We start from the raw sequence: 21,525 nt of genomic DNA, 5'->3' as shown, positions 1-21,525 counted from the left end.
TCGGAACGGTAACTGTAAGAAAGTTAGATTAGTTACCCACCTGGAGGCATCTACGATTCGCAAACAATTACCATACTTGCACAATCACGTTGGTTTTTACAAAGGGGCTTTCATAAGGACAGAAATAAAGGCAAAACAGCAGGGAATTTCCTAGAGGTTGTCGAATTCCTGGAACCGGAATAGGAATTCAAAGCGTGTGAGAGGAAAGAAAGCGAGGGATGTTAACAGTAATGAAAGACTTTAATATTAATATTTTGTCAGTTCAGTTATATCTGCCATTGGTAATTTTGACCATTAAACAAACATTTATTGAGTACCTACTCTGAACTTGATCCGTCGCTCTTCTCTCTAACAGGGATTTTGGGTCTGCTATCTAGGACCATTGACTCTGTTGAAGAAATATCTACTCGACAGTGCTTGAGCTGAGATAATGTTAAGTCTCTTATCAAGCTGTCCCTTTCCAGTATTCTAGAATGGTCTCCAGAAGCTTCTGTTTGTAGTTGTTAAACTATTGTTCTGTTCCCCAGGGGTAGAGAGCCTCTGATAGTTAGCTAAACCCAGGCTTATTTTCAAACCAATTAAGGGAAGAGAGGCCTTCTCTTAGCTATCAGTGTGGCAAGATTGGACATCAGACATTAAGAAGACTGGTGGCCAACCCTTGTCAGCACACGTATTTGCATTTCTACAGGCAAAGGGTTGGAAGCTGACCATATCAGAAAGGTCACTTTGTTATCAGTGAAACATTGGTATTATTTTGTGATAATGTTTATTTTCAGTTAATGTTATTCCGCTTTTTAATGATCATAACTGTTAAGTATGTGCATGGTTAATTAGAAATGACTTTTAATTAAGTATATCATTATTAATTTAGTGTATATCATTATATATTTACATTGATCTGATTTCAGGCTCCATAATTTTCTACTAAGCCATTGCCAAATGACATATACTTTTGAAAATACCTCACATTTGCTGTATGGTAACATTTACTTAATTACATGCTCCCATTGCATCACTACTGTTTATGCTGGGCAGTATCGGGTATGGACAGGGAGAATGGCTGTTTGGTCCCTGAGCCTAGGCAAGGGGCCTCTCCAGTGAAATCAGGGGCTCTGAGACTCGTGACTATTGTGACCTTAAACACTGCCCCTCTTGGGAGTCCCTTCTGTTTGCTCACCCTGCTTTTCTTGAGCAATGGCCCAAAGCCTTCTAGGCCACTTCTCTAAGATCAACTCCCAGGCCCCCAAGGAGCCCTCCGATAAGCTCCTCTCATTGGAAAAATCCCTCCTACCCTACTCTCTGTTTCCCTCCCAAGCATTGTCTTCCTTCATGTCACCGTCTTCTCCTGTGGCACTTGCACAATAGACTTGATCATTTAGAAATTAATATGTTAATTAAAAACTGAAAATTCAGCTCTCCTTGAGAGCAGGGAAAGCTTAACTTCAAATCTTCCGTGGAGGTGAGGTGAAATATTTGCATTTCATCATTCCAGGGCAGACAAGGCTTTCATAGTAAGCAGCCTAAAAGTTCACAAACTACAGCAAAATGTTCACATAAAAGGGGATAAAGGCCATTAGAGGAGAGCCAGACATCCTCAAACTGGGAACACAGCCAACCTGAGACTGAGAGGTGGAGTGTGGGGGTGGGGAGGTGCACAGATAGAAAGTTCAACGCAGGGAACAGGAAAATTTTAAGAAATGTGTATCTGTCTCCTCCACTAGACTATAAATTCTCAATGGCAACATTCTGTTCTCAGGATCTAGTACAGTTATTAATGGATAGTAGATGTTCAATAAATGTTGGCTTGAAGTGAACTGAACTTACCAAACTGTTTTCTTGACAGGAATTTATAGGTATGTGCAAAGCCCCCAGGTTGTCTCAAAAGCCCTACCGATCCCAGACAAACCCTGAACCTTTAGAGTGTTAGAAACATATTGAAACCTTAAATAAATGCATGTCAGAAGAGAATAGAAAAGTATGGAATGGCTGAGAAAAAGGAGCTGGGGGAGATGCATAGGGAACTCAGTGCATAACAACTATAATCTGAAGAGTAACTACAAAAAGAAAAATTAGCAAACTGAGTCAGATTACAAGTGTACGAGCATGGGACGAAGAGATCTTCGAGGACTGCTATTTTGTGAGTTAACATCATACAGTTGTAATAGTGACACCTGTGCTCAAAACATAAGCAGCTTCAAATTGACTTACCAATCTTAAAATTTGACCACAAGTACCGTATATATACAGATCTGATATAAAACCGAACTTGAACTGCATAGTTAAAATTACCTAAGTATAATGTTGAGGTATATGCATTAAATATGCTTGCACAGTAGAGTCTGGATGGTTACTGTCTCGATTTGTGATTGAAAGCTGCCTTTCTCTTCACTTTGGATCTTGTACATATAAATTTTTTCTTACAAACTAAGAAATAGAACATTTTATTTACTTATTTTTAAGTAATCTCTATAACCAATGTGGGGCTTACATTCACGACCCCAAGATCAAGAGTCACAGGCTTCTCTGACAGAGCCAGCCAGGTGCCCCTTGAATTAAAACTGAGAAGAAAAAGAAAAGGAATACATGTCAATGAAGGTCCTAGGAAAACGGAAAGAAAGACAAATATAAAGGAAGCAGGCAGAAAATCCCTGGTTGTAAAAAATAAAGTAAATGGTTACTCTCTTTTCCAAAGCTAGTCACAACAAACAATTCCTTTAAGTTAACTCTAGTTGGTCTAATTGGAGCTGTCATAAAACATCCGAACTTCCAAAAACCCCCAACTTTTTCTTAAAATGATGACGGCAAAAGAGCGGGATTCATAAAAAGGAAAACGTCAGGTAGATTCTGGAGTCTAGCTGGTATGAAGAATCAGACACCACTCTCAGCTAAGTTCAGCCTGGTCAACACAAGGATTGGTGACAATATTGTTGTTGCTTTTAAGTTATTGCAGTAAGGACACCTAACGTGAGTTCCACCCACCTAAACCTTTGGGTGCATAACGCAGTGTTGGGAGGTGCACCCATGTGCTCTACAGCGGATCGCTAGAACTAAATCATCCTGTGTAACTCTCGTCCACCCTTCTCCTCCTTTTTCTTGCTTTCACTTACCTTGCCGTCAACATCACCTCCAGTCCAGCCTCCATTGTCCCATCTCAGGTGACCTAATTTGAAATGTCATCACTTTTTTTTTTTTTTAACAATTTATCCATTTTTTATTCCAGAGAGAGAGAGAGAGAGAGCATGAGCCTGGGCCAGGGAGGGACGGGGGTGGGCAGAGGGAGAGGGAGAGAGAGAATCTCAAGCAGACTCCCTGCTGAGCGTGGAGCTCGACTTGGAGCTCAATCCCACAACCCCAAGATCACGACCGGAGCTGAAACCAAGAGTCGGACGGTTAACTGAGTGAGCCACCCAAGCGCCCTGGAATGTCATCACTTTAAACTCTCACTTGTCCTGTTCTATCTGTCACAGAATTGATAATCACCCCACAATTTCCCCTAAAGGAGAGGCCCACAGCATCTAAGACTAACTTGACCTTACTTTCCACCACTCCAGGTCTATATAAGGCAACTTTTCTGTATACCCAAGAGTATTCTATTTCTGTCTCCTAGACCATCCACTACATTGTATTATTATTATTTACTGCTAGTGAATGTCACCCTCATTAGCTTCTTACCCCTTTAAAGGCAAGAAACGTTTTCTTCAAATTCTCAAACTTAGCATGCTGCCTGACATAGAGTAAATATTTAATAATTGATGAATGACAGGGAGGGAGGAGGGAGGGGGGAAAAAAAGCAAGGAGAAGAGGGAAAGAAGGAGGAAGAAAGAAGTTAGTTAATTAGTTGGGGAATTCTGTTCACAAAAGAGGAGACTGTAATACTGAATTTGTGGAAACCAATTATTCATAGACACGCTGACAACAAAATCATTGTCACTGCTCGTTGTCCTGGTCCCTTGAAATGAGCTGGCTAGTTAGGGAACACAACCTGAAGGGGGTGGGAGAATCCAACTTTCACATAAGCCAGGTATGTTCCAGCCTGCAGAATAAGGTAGAAAATTAAAGCAATCATTTTTTTAAGGGTCCCGAATTTTACAAATATAATCATCAACAATAAAGCCCAACTAAGCCCAACTAAGCAAATAAACAACAAACTTCATTTTGGTGATAGGCCATTTCAGGGAAACATTTGGTTTGACTCCTTACCTGCATTTCTCTGTTTTGCTTATTTCTCTTTGTACATAAATGGTTATTGTAATGATTGCCTTTCTCATAAATAATCCTTTGAAAATTATTGTCTTTGAGTGAATGAACTGGTTTATGGTGTTAACTTTGGTAAAATAGCTTTCTGTCTTTAAATCAAAGTATTGTTCTAGAACGTATGGGTGTTGTAAGTCCTGGAACCCCTGAGACTGAATCTTAGCATGCTTATCAACTTTTTGTTGCATTGACCTTTGATGGGTTTCTTTATCATAAGCCACAGAAAGTAGCATGCAGTTAATTTTATAGTTCTTAGCAGAAATAAGCTTATTTTGGTAAAATCAGCTTTGCTACTGACCAAGTGGTATATTTCATGATGAGAATTTTTAAAAAGTTTTTTTTTAATACCCTGTAAATCTATTTTTAAATTACCCAAAAAACAAGTTAAACTTACCTTTTATCCTGAAACTTAATATGTTCTGCCTTTAAAATAGTCACAAAAGACACATTACAAAGATTGATGTCAATTTTAAAATCTCAATGCAACGGATACATTTCTGAGAAAAAAAAATTTACTTAACAAGAAAAAGAAGATCTCTATAGGCTGATAGTCCAGGAAGAAACTGATAAATTGGCAAAGAAACACCACGCAAAAATGCCAAATTGTTTTATAGGTGATCATTCCCATGGTAAAGAGAAAGATTGTCCAGTTAATTTGGAGATAAATATAATCTTGCTAGGGAAGAGACAATATAGTATAGTGCCAACAACAGAAAGATGTGAGATTGAGTGAAAGAGAGAAACCCAACCTAAAGTAAACCCACTGGTTAGTTGTGTTCCTTTTTTTGTCAGTTATAGTATATATGGTTTTCAAAGACAAATCATTTTACCTGGCTTATTTATTATAATGAAAAACATTGGGCCCTTCCATCAAGAGGTGGGATATAATTCTCTCATTAAATCAGGGCTGGCCTTCATGACTCACCCATGATCAATAGAATGCATTGAAATGATGCTCAATGATTTCTGCCTTGATTTCTTGGGACACTTGCTCTTTAGATGCTCCCTTAAAACCCAGCCATCACGCTGTAAGAAGCCGAGCAATGCAGTGGCCGGCCATAAGACAGTCCAGTAGAGAGCCCTCAGTGGGATCCCAGACAACAGGCAGCATTAACCATATGAGTGGGTCATCTTGGACAGTTAACCCAGTCAAGCCTTCGATGACTGCACATAGATCACAAAAGCAAGTGCCTGACAAGCCCTCCCCAAATCCCTGACCCACAAAGTCATGTTTAGTGTTGCCATCTGCTTAAGACCAAAGTCTCAGCTCTAAGAAACAATCTACCCACCTCCCCCCATCATGCCCCCACCAAGTTTCCATATAGACAAGTGAAAGTACCAATGGGAGGACTGGTGAATGACAGAGGCCACCAATACAGAGACTTAATGATTAGAGTTAGAGGCTACAGGTGATTTTGTGATGATGCCCTAAAAGGCCAGACTGGACCAGCTAACTCTGAGGATACCTCAACATAGACTTGGGGACCAGGTCACACCAGCCACCTTGCAGGCGAACCGGAGGAGAGCACAGGGACTCCAGCTTGCAGATTAAGGCCCCTTCTCTCTCATAGTCCAGAAATCATGTGAGCTATCTCCATCCCCTACCCTCATATACCACCCCCCCACCATGACATCTGAGAGAAGAGCAGGGAAAAGAGGAAGAAATGTGAAGGGCTGAGCATTTAAGTGAAATACTGAACTACTTAAATGATTACACTTTTAACAGAAAGATCCTGAGATATGATAACTGGCAAAATTGAGTTAAACTCCATGCTGCTACTGAGGAAGATTATATTCATTAGAGGAAATTAAAAGCCACTTGTGGTGTTGAAAATGTTTGACCCCACTATACTTATGTGCCTGTATAGAAATAATTATTTTTTTAAAAAGATAAGTAGATTTTAAGCACTAAATTCTTACTAGGATTAACATGTGTTGAATGTACGCAAATAACTAGATACAGGTCGGGTTCTTTTTATCTGGAGGGTCTACAGGATAGTAACAGCTTGAAGACTAGGAGGAAATGAGTATGACAGCTGATAATGATGTTTTAAATAATTATTTATATCTTAATAAAAGATGCTCCCTGGTTGTTTGAATTATTTAAACAAACAGCAAGAACAAAATTTAAAACAATTCAGATTTTATTTTTTTGAGATTTTATACATTTATTTGAGAGAAAGCAAGAGAGAAAGAGAGAGTAAGCACAAGTGGGTGGGAGGGGCAGAGGGAGGAGAAGCAGGCTCCCCGCAGAGCAGGGAGCCCGATGCGGGGCTTGATTGCAGGACCCTGGGATCATGACCTGAGCCGAAGGCAGATGCTTGACAGACTGAGCCACCCAGGTGCCCCGAAAAAGAATCCAGATTTTAATTGATCATGTTTGCCATTGATAATAGCTGCTAGCTGTTAAACACCGGTTGGATAACAACGTTTTATATACATTCTTTCTTGTTCTTACATTGGCCAACTAAATCATCCCATTTTACAGAAGAAGACTCAGGCTGACAGAAATTAAACCTCCCCTGGATTACAAGGCTAATAATTGCCAGAGTCAGGTTTCAAACCCAGGTGTATTTGACCTCAAACTAGGACCATTGTATTTCTATTACAACTTGATACCCTCCTATTGCTACAGCCATTAATTAAGATAAGTACTCATTTCACACATTTTTAGTTTTTAAGATTGCACAGAGGTGACCTTTAAGCTTCCTCAGATAACGAAATATTGACAACAGCAAAGCATGACATAGGATTTGAATGGAAAAAGATTTCACAAAGCAGAAACACTACAGCTCTTAAGCACCATGAACAGTTATGGAATTCATGACGCTGTAAAACATTTCTATGGCAGGGTGATGGAAGTCAACAGAAACTAATAAAGGTTGTGGAAAGAAAATAAATGACAGATTATCTTGTTTTACTTTTATTAAATTAATAGTTTAAAAAGTTGATGTGTTGGAGATGACTCCATGCAAGTGCAGAGTTCCCACTTTAGAATATGCTACTAGTGGGGGCACCTGGGTGGCTCAGTCGGTTAAGCATCTTTGACTCTTTGATTTCCGCTCTGGTCATAATATGAGGGCCCTTGGATCCAGCCCCATTTCAGGCTCTGTGCTCAGCACAGAGTCTGCTGAAGATTCTCTCTCTCCCTCTGCCTCGCCCTCCGCTCAGCTCTCTCTCTCTCTCAAATAAACAGAAAAACCTTAAAAAAAAAGAAAAGAAAATGCTACTAGTGGCAAGCAACAGTTACTTCTACATGCTTTAATATTACAAATAATAGGAAAAAACATTTTGATCTTTTCTATGTTAAAAATTCATAATATTGAGAAAACACTAAATTGGGAATGTTTACAAAAGAAACTTAGAGGGGAAAACTGCCCTCCATAGAGTAAGCAATAAATATTTGTGGGGTTGATTTTTATTTGGAGAAAAGTGCTTTTTCATTTTTGGCTAATCTCTTCTGAGCATTCTATTGATATAAAGAATTGATTTATTTTTGCTGTGACAACAATTTTGTATAGATTTCTATGCCTTTGCTCCTGATGAACCTCATGCTAATATGAAATCTTAAATTTATTTGGCATATTCTATCTCATTATGGAAACACTGATTTACAGCTGCAACATCCAAAAAAAATATCATTTTATGATTCCCTTCTAGTTAGGTAATGAAAATAGATCCCATTGGTAATAAAGTACAAGATTGCCTTAAGTGGTTTCTGGAGGATACAGTTGTGTTTTTCCGATCTGTTAATCTGATTATATCATTTGTATTGCTGGCTCCAAGAAAGGAAAAGAAATAAGATTTAAATTAAGTTAAGAGAAAAGGACAACTCTTTTTACAAATACAATTTTGAGTGAAAAAGCCTTGCTACAAAGGATTATAAAGAAATAGGCATATGATGGCAAATAAGGGGATGAATTATATATATACACACATATATAATATTATATATATAATACATAGTAATGTATAATGCATCCATTCAATTGATATATTTGAGTATATAATAAGTAGTAATGTGTACTTATAATGCATGTCTATATATACATATAATCCATCCCTTTATTTGACATTGTATGCTTGTATGCCTATCATTCTGTGTGTAATTTATTTTATTTTAGTTTTAAAAAGATTTATTTATTTATTTTAGAGGGAGAGAGAGCATGAGCAGGAGGGGCAGAGGGGGAGGAGAGAGAATCCCAAGCAGACTCCACGCTGAGCTCGGAGCCCAATGCAGGCTTCAGTCTCATGATCTGCAGACATGACCCTGTAATCGCCACCCGAGCCGAAACCAAGAGTTGTCTTAACTGACTGCGCTACCCAGGCGCCCCCATTTTGTGTCTATTTTAAACAACTGATGTCAGAAATATTCATCCAAATGTTAATAGAAGTTGCCTGCAGATGGCAGGATTCCAGGTAATTTTTATATTTTTCTTCATTCTTTCCTGAGTTATTTTGTTTTCACAATAAACGTGTATATTTTTACAAAAACAATAAGAGATTTTTTGAAAACAAAAAACCAGAAATTCTGATTACATATAGGAAACCACCCTCTACTCCGAACTCTACAATCAATTAAACAAGCAGCTCATGCTGAATCCGCTGTGTGCCTGGCATGTAGATATGGTACCGTTGCTTCCAACCCCTGGTCTTTCTTCATGAGTTCCACAGCCCATTCAACAGCAACATTTCTTAGCAACTTACTATCATCATGTCTTTCCAAAACATCGTTTTTGGTTTTTATAGAAACAAAAACCCGGGAACCTGGGTGGCTCAGTCGGTTAAGAGCCTGCCTTCGGCTCAGGTCATGATCCTGGGGTCCCGGGATCGAGCCCCATGTCAGGTTCTGTGCTCAGCAGGGAGTCTGTTTCTCCCTCTCTCTCTGCCTCTCCCCCCTGCCCATGCTCTCTCTCTCAAATAAATAAATAAAATCTTAAAAAAAACCCAAAAACCATCTTCCTGTTTTCATAATTAATTTGCTTATGTAACATTTAATCCAATTATAACAATTACAATAATAAGTACAACAGGTTGGTAAGCACTAATTAACTCAACTTACTTAATAGGAGCAGAAGTATGTGGGTGGCTTAAGTTGGTTTCCCCAGGAAACACACTGAAATGAAGATCTGGGTACAGGAAGTTCATTGATAATTGTTGTCAGGAACAGCACACATACAGAAGTGAAGTGGAAAAAGCCCATAATTGAACAGAGGGAGATCTGTAATGTGGTAACAGCAGAGGCACCAGCCAATTCCTGGAGGAGCTCTGGAGCTGAGATGGCTCTTCAAGTTGTCTCAAAACAGTGCAAGGACCAGGGCACCTGGGTGGCTCGGTCGGTCAAGCGTCTGCCTTCGGCTCAGGTCATGATTCCAGAGACCTAGGATTGAGTCCTGGGATCGAGTCCTGCAAGGAGCTCTCTGCTCAGTGGGGAGCCTACTTCTTCCTCTCCCTCTGCCTGCTTGTGCTCTCTCACTTTCTCATTCTCTCTCTCTCAAATAAGTAAGTAAGTAAATAAATAAATAAATAAATAAAATCTTAAAAAAAAAATAATGCAAGGACGTTTAGGCTCCTGTATCCACTGACTAATGTGCTGCCCCCAGGACTCGGGTGTCACCTTAGGTGAGGAATCTTTCTCCCAAGGGCAATCCCTGGTGAGGGATTCAGCTGTGAGCCCCTGATCTCCAACATTCCTAACAGTTGAAAGAACAGTGTCTCGGTCCTGAGGGGTGTAAATTGGGTAGCATACCACAGCAACCACCACAGTCCATACCACTCAGATCCATTTGCTTCATGTCATGTAATTACCCACAGGGGAACAACTCCCCCTGGATTCTTATGGTTGTTTCCCGGAAATTTTTGCGAGAGCGAAGTTAGTGGAGCGAACTCTATCTGCCACCATTGCAGCTCACTTCAAGGCCACACCTGATGTTCATTGTCTCCTCTCTACTCATTCTAGATTCCTCTTGACCTCAGCCAACACCTCTGCAGCTCCAGCCGACTTCCCTTGTAAGGTGACACAGGCCTTTGTCCCTAAGTGGTCTGAGTCCCTTGTCACCATACCCCTCAGACCGTGGCAATTAGACTTGTCCATTTATCATTAAAACTGAACAGAGGACTACCAGGAGACACCCCAGTGGTCTTCTGGGTGTGAAACATATTCTTTCCTACTTCGAAGTTTCGATTAACCCCTAGTATGTTGATTCTTTTCTTCTCTACTAATCTATTGGCAGGAGGTGCCCTAAGCGACTGGACAGCATTTGTAGCTTCAAGTTTGGTGGGACTGGTAATAAGCCTCCTATTAGTGGAGGCACTTCCCTTTGAGAACCAGGGCCTCCAGATGCTCAAAACTGAGAGGATGGGAAGTGCAAACTCCCCCAGATAGGTTGCTGAGGGCAAAGGCAAACAGAGGCCAGTTTGACTCCTCCCCGGTGGTTTCGTATCCCACATAGTCAGGCTACCTACTGGCAATGTGGCAGCATAGCAGGCCGGTAATGCAGTGCGCACACTGCGTCCGGGAGTATAGGGCTCCATGTTTACGGAGTATCATCTGCAAGCTGACACAACAACTGCACTTCAAAAGGCCATTCTGTATTCTCTAACTCAGCAGCTTCTGGATGATGCGGTGTGTAAGACCTGTAGGTGGACCTACAGTAACGCATTTGTATTACTGGAAAGTGAATATCTCAGTCTGAAGTCATGTTACATAGATTCTAGGTTGCTGATAAAAATGCTTAGATCCTCCGATAGTATTGCCAGCCGAGGCTCTGCAGACAGAAAAGCAGATTTATGTCCAGAATATGTTTGATTCTGGTAAAGATCAATCAACTTGTCACCACGTGTCTGATCGGTCTCCCCTGAGGGATGATGCTGCATCAGAAGCTTGACTTTCTGTTCAGCTGGCACCAAGCTGAGCTGAGCGGAGCTCAACTCTTGCTGGCAGGTCGACGTTTGACCTTGGTAAGTGGAAACCCATCATGTGGGGCCCACGCATGCCTTCCATTGCTGCCACGGTAGCTATTCAGTTCCCGAGCAAATGTGCCGACACCAGGTGGCTGCTTGCAGAGGTCACCTGGCATCAACTAGCCAGGCCATTTCGCCCACTGGGTTGTCATGTGCCTCCTCGGGAAAACATAGTGGATGTTTTCCGGTGGGTGTCAGCACAAAACACAAAGATATTCACGCTTCATGCTCCTTTCCATAGGTTCAACAACAAGCTTTTCCCTTAGACCGTCTCATTCCGGATCTTCCAAACTGCTTTCTTCCAAGGTCCTGCGCTATCAGCCCAACCATTAGCCACTCTTCATGGGTTTAATGTATATTCTTATCTTGGGCAATCTCTCTTATACAAACTTGATGACATGGATTTCCCCTCACTAATGTCTTTTAGGATCACTCCTGCATTGGACTAAGAATCCTACTCTGTAAAAAATAAAAAGGCAAGCCACAGACTGTGGAAAATACCATCAAATCACGTATCCGACAAAGGCTTGTATCAAAAATGTACAAAGAATTTTCAAAACTTGACAATGAGAAAACGAACAACCCAATAAAAAATGGGAAAAGTCTTCAATAGACACTTTGCCACAGAAGATATTCAGATGGCAAATATGCACATGAAAAGATGCTCTATATCATTTGTCACTGGGGAAATGCAACTTAACGTCACAGTGAGAAATCACTATGCACTCATTAGAATGATGTTAGAATGGTTTGTGAGGATATAGAGAAACTAAATTTCTGTACATTATTCATGGGAAGGCAAAGTGGCATAGGCATTTTGAAAAAGAGTCAGGCATTTTTTAAAGTTAAACATATACTTACCATATGACCCAACAATACTCCCAGATATTTACCGAAGGAGAAAATGAAGACTTAAGTTCGCACAAAAAACTTGCATACATGTTTACAGCATCTCTATTAATAATCACCTAACATTGAAAACACCCAAATGTCCTTCCCTTAGTGAATAGATGAACAAACTATAATCATTCATACAACAGAATACTATTTAGCAATTTAAAAAAATGAACCATTATAGAAGCAAGAACATGGAAGAATCTCAAATGCATTATGCTATGTGAAAAAAAATCCAGATTCAAAAGATTACCCATCACATAATTCCATATAGGACATTTTGGAAGAGGCAAAAGTGTAGAAGTAGAAAACAAATCAGTGGTTGCCAGGGGCTGAGGGTGGAGGCAGGGGTGAGTTAAAAGGGGCAGCACAAAGGAATTTTGGGGGGGATCACAGAGTGGCTCTGGATCTTGATGTTGGTGGTGGGTACACGACTGTATGCATTTGTCGAAACTCATAGAACTGTATACCAGAAACAATGGATTTTACTGTATACAGTTTATTTTAAAAGCCTGGAGATTTCCAGTTAAATAACAGTTGATGCATCTGCTGGCCCTAACCAACTGTTTGATCTTTCCCTGAAAACCAGCATCTGTAAATTTGTAGCTATATAATATAGACCATCTATTTTAAAATAGCTTTCCCATGATGTCACTTTTTAAAATTGATATGTTTAGAAATGTATACTAGGAAAAAATTAGACTTGACCTCCAAGAACATGTGTTAAATTGCATTTTTTCCCCTTTCATATCTGGAAATACAAATTTAAGGGACAGATACAGAGAAAAATCTCTTTCTTTTGTGAAACTGTCGAACTCTCCAACACCAAACCCACCTGGAATATAGCAGGAGGCTGGGAAGACAGAGTCCCCCAGAGCAGGCCTCCCTGTCTTAATGGGTGCCTGACTCTGTGGGGAGTATGTGTTTGTTTGGAGGGATTCTTCACAACCACCGTGCTCCTCACACGGTGAGTGGTGTTTGGGACTCCTTCACGGGCCTGGGGAGTGGGTCTGGGGCTGAGGCAGTGGTTGCTGGCAATAGGGCCCATTTCACCGCTTCTTGGTAAACCCTTACGGGTGGGGGTTTGACCTTGTTGTTCATGTGGTACGGGTGACTGACTTTTGTCCTCTGCTTGGTCTTGCTCATCAACTGGAAAATTTCCACTCTCTATCCTATTACATTAGGAAGGCCTCACAGAGCAATGGGACCACAGAAAGAGTCCACCTCAACATTCCGTAACTCACATGTTGTGGCCAATTCAAGTTTAGCACTTGGCAAGGGGTGGGGGGAAGGTCAACACAAGAGGGAATCCAGGGTGCTAGCCAGGTGTCCTTGACATGACATGAGGTCCCTAGATGGATGATCTCTGAGGACAAGATCATGCAGTTTGTTTTACACTGAGTGTCCAAGACACTCAAAGCGCACCTTGAATGCATGAAATATGTGTTGGAATTAGCAGAGAAGAAACTGCAGGTTGTAAGGACCAGGTTTACTCAAGGAACGGGAAGCGAGAGTAAAAAAGATAGCACCTTATGGACTGAGAAGGAAATCTCAGAATCCCAGAACTTGGAAGGAAAACAATCCTGTAAGTATTTTAGGTTGCTAAGGAGGGGTAGGGTTGGAGGTTGCGGGAGTTAAGGGAGCCAAAGGGTACTGATTGGCTCATCATGTCATTAGTTCATTTGTTCATTCATTCATACAACAAATAGTTCTTGATGAGAATTATGAGCCAGATATTAGGCATTGGAGCCACGGCAATGAGCAAATATTATCTGGTAAATACAGGGATGGTAGTTGGGGAGACTTAATAAACAAGTAAGAAACGCTCTATAAGACAGAGATTTCAGATTTGAGATTTCCTGGGTTTTGAATCCCAGATCCAGGCACTTAATAACAATCTGACTCATAAGTTATTTAACCCATTTGTGCCTCAGTTTCCTCATTTGTCCAATAAAAATACTAAGTGCCTACTTCAAAGGATTGTTGTGATTAATGTGGTAATTAGTGTACAGTTTTAGAACAGTACCTGAAACATAGTAAGCACTCAATAACTATTAGCTATTAAAAGTATAAACAGATGTATACTTTAATGTCAGGTAGTGAAAAGGACTATAAAGAAAAATAATTCAGAGGGGTACAGAGCAGGGCTGTTTCAGATCAGGTGTTGAGAGGAAGTTATCTCTGGGGAAGTGACATATGAACGAGGACCTGAATGGTGTGAGAGAACAAGCCGTGCAAAGATCTGTGGCAAGAGTATTTCAGGTAGCAGGAACAAAGGCCCTGGGGCAGGAAAGACCTTCAAGGCCTAGGAAAGGTGGTGGAGAAAAAGATGCCGAAGACAATTGTTTTGTTTTGTTTTTTGTTTTTTAAGATTTAATTTATTTATTTGACAGAGAGAGAGAGAGCACAAGAGGGGCAGAGGGAAAGGGAGAAGCAGACTCCCCGCTGAGCAGAGAGCCTGATGAGGGACTCGATTCTGGGACTCTGAGATCATGACCTGAGCCAAAGGCAGCCACTTGACTGACTGAACTACCCAGGCGCCCTGCTGAAGACAATTGTGATCAAATCCCCACCCCATTGTGCTCCTCCTATCTACACCTTTGGAAGACAAGCCATCTGTGAGGCTCTGGTCACCTACAGCAGGTCCCCTGGACAGGTATGTGAGATGTCCATGTGACAAATTGAAAGTTCTAGAGATTGGGCAACTTGAGCTTAATGGCATGTCGTATATATATATATGTATCTACCTAAAATGCTACTGGTCAAGTTAGAAAGTATTTACAGCTCCATGGTCATATGTGTGTGTGTGTGTGTGTGTGTGTGTGTGTGTGTGTGTGTGTGTATTTTTAAAGAAAGGTAAAAAAAATTTTAAAATAAAATATTTTAAAGAAAGTTAATAAAATAAACACGTGTAATTACATACTAACATCCTATTAAGACCTGGAGTAAAATGAGTAAAAAAGATTGACACTAAGTGGCACAAATAAGACTATAAATAACTTCATGTGAACTAAGATTTTTGTCTCCAGATGAAACAGGGCAGGTTTTGCTGCCAAAGTGCTGCAAAAAAAAAAACAAAAAAACCCCCCAAAAAACAAAAACCTTTTGGGTTTTCAGTGCTTTTTGATTCTGGAATTACAGGTAAAGGATTGGGAACCTGTAATGATTTCCTCCCATGGGCCATTTATAGGGTCAGAACTCTGGGGAGCAACATGTAGAAGACAAAATAAAAACCAAAATGGAAAAATCTGTGTAACAAACAGCCTTAGCCACTGAAACAGTTCCTATTTGCTAAGTATAAACTCTTCAGATATTCTTCTCGAGCTGTTTTACGACTCTCCTCTTTCAGGTAGGTGCCAATCAGAACAGTGCATGATTTTTGTAAAGGGGTAAATTAAAAGTGGCAAGGGGACCCTGAGGTCAGCCCAGGGCCCATACGGGGTTACAAAGTTGATGGTATACATTCAGGGCGCTAAGTTCCCGGTGACCAGGACGACCTTGTACATAGAAGAAAACTTTGTAAGTTTTTCCCTCTATTCAGCAAATTTTGTTTCTCAGGTAAACATGTTTTGGAACAAGAGTGGGAGTTCAGCCTCAGTGTTAATGTCAATATGAGAGTTCCCAGATAGATTGAATCTTCATAGCTCTTTGGAGCACATAGAAATATTGCATTTATTCTCAGTAACATCTGACATCTAGAAGGTACAAACAGATAAAATAGTAATAACCTGAACAATGTTCCTCTTTCAATGAATATTTATTAAACCTTTCGTGTCGGAAGCTTCGAAACAATCTAAACAGAAACGGGTATGTAGGTTGCCTCGGTGTTAATGAGCTGCTGCTGTGGGCCCCTGGTCCTCGCGTCCCCAGGGTCCCAGCTCCTCCTCCCGGGGCTGGGGGCCGCTCGGCCCTCCGCAGCGGGGCTCCGGCCACCAGGGGGCGCTGCGGCCCCCTCTCCCGGGAGCGGCCGAGCCAGCCCGGTGGGTGTTTCTCTCCCTCTCGCGCTCTCTCCTCCCGGCCTCACATCCGGGTCTGGAGCGCGGCCGCCGCTGTCAGTGTTGGTGCGGGCGCGTCGGGGGCCGGGCCGGGGCGCAATAAATGGCGGCGGAGGGAGGCGGAGCGGCGGCCACGCTCAGCTCGGAGCCCCCGAAACTTTAGACTCGAAGCCCCACAACTTTCCGGGAAGTGCCGCCGCTCCGGGGGCGTGGACGGAAGGGGAAGCCGAGGCGGGAAGTCTGGGGGGAAGCGGCGGGGAGCCGGGGAGCCTCGAACCCGCGGCGGGGGCGGTGGTGGAGTCTGCCCGTGCCTCGCGCCGCCGCGGCCCCCGCCTCCTTCCCCGCGCCCTCCCCTCGGTCGCGGAGCCGGAGCCGCGCGCCGAGCCGAGCCCGGGACTGCGCGGGGCCTCGCAAGCGGCGCCGCGCCGAGCCCAGCCGGGCCCTGTTGCTCGGGCGCCCCCCGCGCGCGTGAGGCCGGGGTTGGGGCTCCTCGCGGCTTCTCGGGGCGAGGAGGAAGCCGGGCCGCGCGCAGCCCCCGCCGTCCCGGGGTCGTGGGGCCGGGTCCCGGGTCTTGCATGCGGGGCGGGGCGGCCGTGAGCCGGAGGCGAAGATGGAAGGCTTAACGCTGAGCGATGCGGAGCAGAAATACTACTCGGATCTCTTCTCCTACTGCGACATCGAGAGCACCAAGAAGGTGGCGGCCAACGGGCGGGTGCTGGAGCTATTCCGGGCCGCGCAGCTGCCCAACGACGTGGTCCTCCAGGTAACGCCGCCGCCCTCGCCTCTGGACGCGTCCTGGGCTCTGCCGGACGCCGACCGGTTGCTTCTCGGCGGCTCCGGCCTCTAGCCGCCCGCCTCCGGGGGTGGGGGTGGGCGCCGTTTCCAGCAGTGGCGGTGGGCTTGTGCCTCCAGGCTGGGGCCGCAGGTGCCCGGGCGGCCGGGACTCGCGCCGCGGTCGAGGGGGAGGGGTCGCTGTTAGAAGACAAAAGTCATGCGGGGATATGGTGGGGGTTGGGGGGCGGAGGTCTGTGTATTATCTCTCAAGAGCCTAAGTCCAGTATCTCTCGACTGCCCCTCAGAATCTGTTTTTCAACACTGGAAGAGCAACTTCAGATGAAGGATCTTGGATTGTGACCATGTCTTTGAATCCTAGATCCTGGTATATAACATAGCTCTCCGGAACCTGCAGAGTAGTAAAGTTACCGGTATAGGTAAAATGGGTTTTTGTTTTGTTTTGTTTTGTTTTTAATTCTTGAATTAGCCAGCAGACGCCACAAAGTCGGTTTTGTAGGAATCGAAGAAGCAGTCTTCTTAAGGCCGCTGAATTCTTGAGGAGATAAAAATTTTTAATTTGTAGCTAGTAGTTTGCGAGTAGATATGTATGGAAAGAACTTGTAATTAACTATAGAACGTGTGGCTGATGTGAACTGGACAGTTTTCGATTGCCATTCGGTAACATTTGGTGGAACTTGTGGGTTCGGGTTGGGAGATAAGTATTGAGCAGCTGGAAGTCAAACGTGCATATTTGCCTCAATCAGATCTGTAGCACTAGAGGAGCAAGCAGAGTAAATTTTAAGCTTTCTCGATCACATCTGTTTTTAAAATAGAAGATTTCCTAGAAGTTCTTATCTAATGTATGTGGTGAACATTGTTACTCTGTTTAATGATTCATAGTTGCTAGTCTGTCTAAACAGTATATCAGGAGCAGGTTTTAAGCTTTCATCTTTATGATGATCCAAGCCACTTACCCACATCTTTAAAACTTAAAGCCATATGATTGAGTATAATGTAGCATACTGCAGAGAGCACTGAATCAGGAGTTTTGAGGCCTGGATCTTTGACTCCATTCTGTTGTTCACTAGCAGTGGAACTTTGGGCCATGCACTTCCATTCTTCAAGTGTAAATGTGCGTATCTAAAGAATGAGAGTCAGGTTCCTTCTAACAGAAATTCTGGAAGTATAAAAATGTCCCCAGAGGTCTCTATTTTGGAAGTTACCTGTGCATTAACTATGACTAAATTGAATGAGTTCTGTCTTTTTGCATAATCTTGTATGTTTTATATTGCTTTTTAAAAAATATTGGGAGAAAAAGTTGGGTGTCTTAGATACCAACAGCTAGGAGTCTCGAATTTGTGCTGCTGGAAACAGACAAAAATTAAGTATTTTAGGCTTTGCTGGCCACAAACAGTGTCTCTCCAATATTCTTTGTTTTTGTTTTTGCAACCCTTTAAAAATATAAAAACCATTCTTAGTTCAGGGTCCTATGAAACAGGACCTATAGTTTGCTGACCCCAGCTAAAGAATGGTGGTGGCAGCGTGGGGTACTATACTCACCTCATATGGCTTTGGAGTTAGAGGTCTGGTCAGAACATGTTCATTAATGGTATTGCCCTTTTTTTTTGTAGCAATAGCAAAACATACTTTCAAGTCATTTAGGAACTAAAATTAAGGCGAAACTTTCCAAGTTCTATTTTGGTTTATGTTTTTAGGGTGAGGGGAAGCTGAAATAAACTGACTTTAATATTTTTAATGGTGCTGGAAGACTTTTGGACTTTTAGTGTATTATTTAGGATAGATTAGCATTAATTAACCTTTGCTTGAAATACGTTTAATCAAGTTGCTTTCGCATTATGCTCAGTTTTATTAACATTCAAAAATAAATTTCGGTTGCCTTTCAGTATAAAGGGCTTAAATAGTATAAATATTAAGGATTCAGGGGCGCCTGGGTGGTGCAGTCATTAAGCGTCTGCCTTCCGGCTCAGGGCGTGATCCCAGCGTTCTGGGATCGAGCCCCACATCAGGCTTCTCTGCTAGGAGCCTGCTTCTTCCTCTCCCACTCCCCCTGCTTGTGTTCCCTCTCTCGTTGGCTGTCTCTCTCTGTCAAATCAATCAATCAATCAATCAATCTTTAAAAAAAAAAAGGATTCAGTTACAGGTTAGAAGCTGTAGGAGCTCGCTGAAGCAGAACTCTTAACAGTAATATACTAAACAGTATTTTGGGTATCTTGAAAGCAGTTTACTTAAAAATTGGCCTAAGACATAAAATGTGAGACGAAGGGGAATATGGATTTAGTTCTCTTAAGAAAATTTGGGATTGTGTGAAAACACAGCCGCCTCTTGCTTTCTAAGTGGGAAACATTTGGGTCAACTCGAATATATTGAGTTAGCTATTTAACTGGGCTGCGCATCGCAGGGCGTCAAAAGAGGAGTTAAAAATCTCTCCAGGACCTTGTAAACTACAGGGATACCCATGTGTAACATAAAGTACCATGTGAATGCATAGGAGAGGTACAAAGGAGGTATGATAAGGAAAGTCTCCTTGACTTAATTGAAATGGACTTTAAATTCGTATTGAGGGAGGGCAGTGGGATGGAGGACTTCCCGACAGAAAAAAACATGACAAAAGGTGGAAAGTGTAGGAGCCTTTTCAAGGAGTAGCAGATTTTTCAGGTTTTGCTGAAGCTGGAGTATGTCTTGGGGACAATGGAACATAGAGTTAGAAAGAGGCCGTCTTATATTTAGAAAGACCCTAAAGAACATGTAGAAGATTTCATATTTCAATAGGCAATGGAGACTCATTGTTGGTTTTCGGCCTTGAGTGAGAAGAGTGGAGTCAGGGGGAGGGAGGCTTGTGCAGTGGTCTGAAACAGATGCTGGGTAATGGGTGTCCAAACCAGGGTGACAACTGTAGAATGGGAAACAGATCTGGATGAACAGGTCTGAGTTACTGAAGGGCTGCTGGGTAGACACTATGTGAGGTGCTTTGTTGGATAATGTTTAATTGAGGCCAGATTATCAAGGCTGGGTGGAGAGCTTTGAACTAATTGTGAAGGTAACAGGGAGGTGTAGTTTAAGAGAAATGACTCATAAAAGCCGTGCTTTATAAGACCTTTAGGAGATCAGTGCAACAGGAGTTAGAGGGAAGAAGCTGGAGATGAATTTGGGGATCCATTCTCTGTTGCATGTTAAAAGTGGTGAGGAACTGGGTCATGGTGCTCAGATGCAGGAGTTGGGGGACATCGTGGGGAGGATGATTTTGCCTCCCCAGGGGCATTTGGCACTGTCTGCAGACCTTTTTGTTGTCAAAACTTGCAGGGAAGGAGCAGTTGTACTGGCATTTAGGGGCGAGAGGCCGGTGACGCTGCCAGGCATCCTACAATGCACAGGACGGCCTCCACAGCAAGGATGATCTGGGCCCGAATGCCAGTCAGTGGTGCTGAGATTGAGAAAACCTCACCTGGACTCTGGTGGTAACAGTGGGACCGAAAATGAGGCAAGAAATTATGAGAGTAGAATTGATGGGCCTGGGTTACCTGGTGATATTTAGATGAGGGAAGAATAGAGCAAGGATTGGTCTCTGTTGGACACCACTCCCCACATAGAAAAGGGGCAGGAAGAGAGCCCGATTTTAAAAAAGATACTGGCAAGTTTGATTTCCGGCATTTGAGATGGAAGTGGAAGTCTCTAGGAGATAGTTGGAGACTCATGGACATTTGTCCGCACGGAGTGCTTGTTCTTACAGTGAAATTCAGGTATTTGGGTCTCTTCCTCTGCCTTTCTCACCTAAGTATCTCAGGAGTAGGGGACGGACAGCTTACACTGTGAGCATGCATGTACACATCAGGGCTTTGATTGATGTAGTAGTTGTCAGCATTTGTTAATAAAAGTCATGAGAAGGCTGAGTCATCTGGGGGAATGAGTATAGAGAACAAAGAACAGAGGGCCCAGAACTGAAGGAGGAAGGAGCTGGCGTGTTACGTGCCTTTTACCGGGCAAGTCATTTTCATGCAGGAACTCTTTGATCCTTACAAGAACACGGTGAAGGGGGTGTTATTTTTATTTATTAACTAGGAACATGATAGGCAGAGAAGTTAAATAATTTGTTAGTGAATAAAGCATCTCTCCTTTACCATTATTCCTTGCTACCTTTCAGCTTTTTCTTACTTTCACTGTTCATGTGATTGGTTTGCCCATAGCTCTTCTGAAGAGTAGAGATTAGAGATTGTTTGATTTTGAGTTATGTATGGATTTCCTTCTTTGCATAGTGAATAGTTTTATGTATGATGCTGTCTTGAGACACAGCGACTTAAGAGAAATAGGAAGATTCTTGTAGTTGGTATCTTGTGCACACAGAGACACAATTTATATTACAACTGTCAGACAGATATCTTAAAGTATATTCATTACACTGGTTTTGGAATAGTAGAGTAAGACTTGTGCTGAGTTTAAAGGTTTGTTTTTGGAGACAGTGTGTCAGTAGACAAAGTGAATGAGCTGAAGCTTTGTAGAATTATGCTCCACAGTTGGGGCGCCTAGGTGGCTCAGTCGTTAAGCATCTGCCTTTAGCCCAGGGCGTGATCCCAGGGTCCTGAGATCCAGCCCCACATCAGGCTCCTCCACCGGGAGCCTGCTTTTTCAT

At 42.6% G+C, this 21,525-nt stretch overlaps 1 protein-coding gene across 5 annotated transcripts in view; it reads left to right on the top strand.

Annotated features, from left to right (window-relative positions):
* The first annotated feature begins 16,649 nt into the window (after positions 1–16,649).
* The window catches only part of REPS1 (RALBP1 associated Eps domain containing 1), an 80,448-nt gene continuing 75,572 nt past the window's right edge, over positions 16,650–21,525 (top strand). For 2 of the 5 annotated variants that reach the window (XM_040627849.1, XM_040627847.1), the window contains exon 1: positions 16,651–16,869. In XM_040627849.1, the coding sequence (XP_040483783.1) occupies positions 16,717–16,869 (153 nt within the window). In that variant the 5' untranslated portion in view covers positions 16,651–16,716. Of the gene's footprint in view, positions 16,870–21,525 lie in introns of all 5 variants that reach the window. The other 3 variants (XM_040627848.1, XM_040627851.1, XM_040627850.1) reach the window with 3 other exon arrangements.

This window comes from Ursus maritimus, unplaced genomic scaffold, assembly GCF_017311325.1.
Source record: "Ursus maritimus isolate PB19 unplaced genomic scaffold, ASM1731132v1 scaffold_13, whole genome shotgun sequence".
Classification (NCBI taxonomy): Eukaryota; Metazoa; Chordata; class Mammalia; order Carnivora; family Ursidae; genus Ursus; species Ursus maritimus.
Note: the sequence above shows the minus strand (reverse complement) of the source record. Positions and strands in the feature narration are given on the sequence as shown.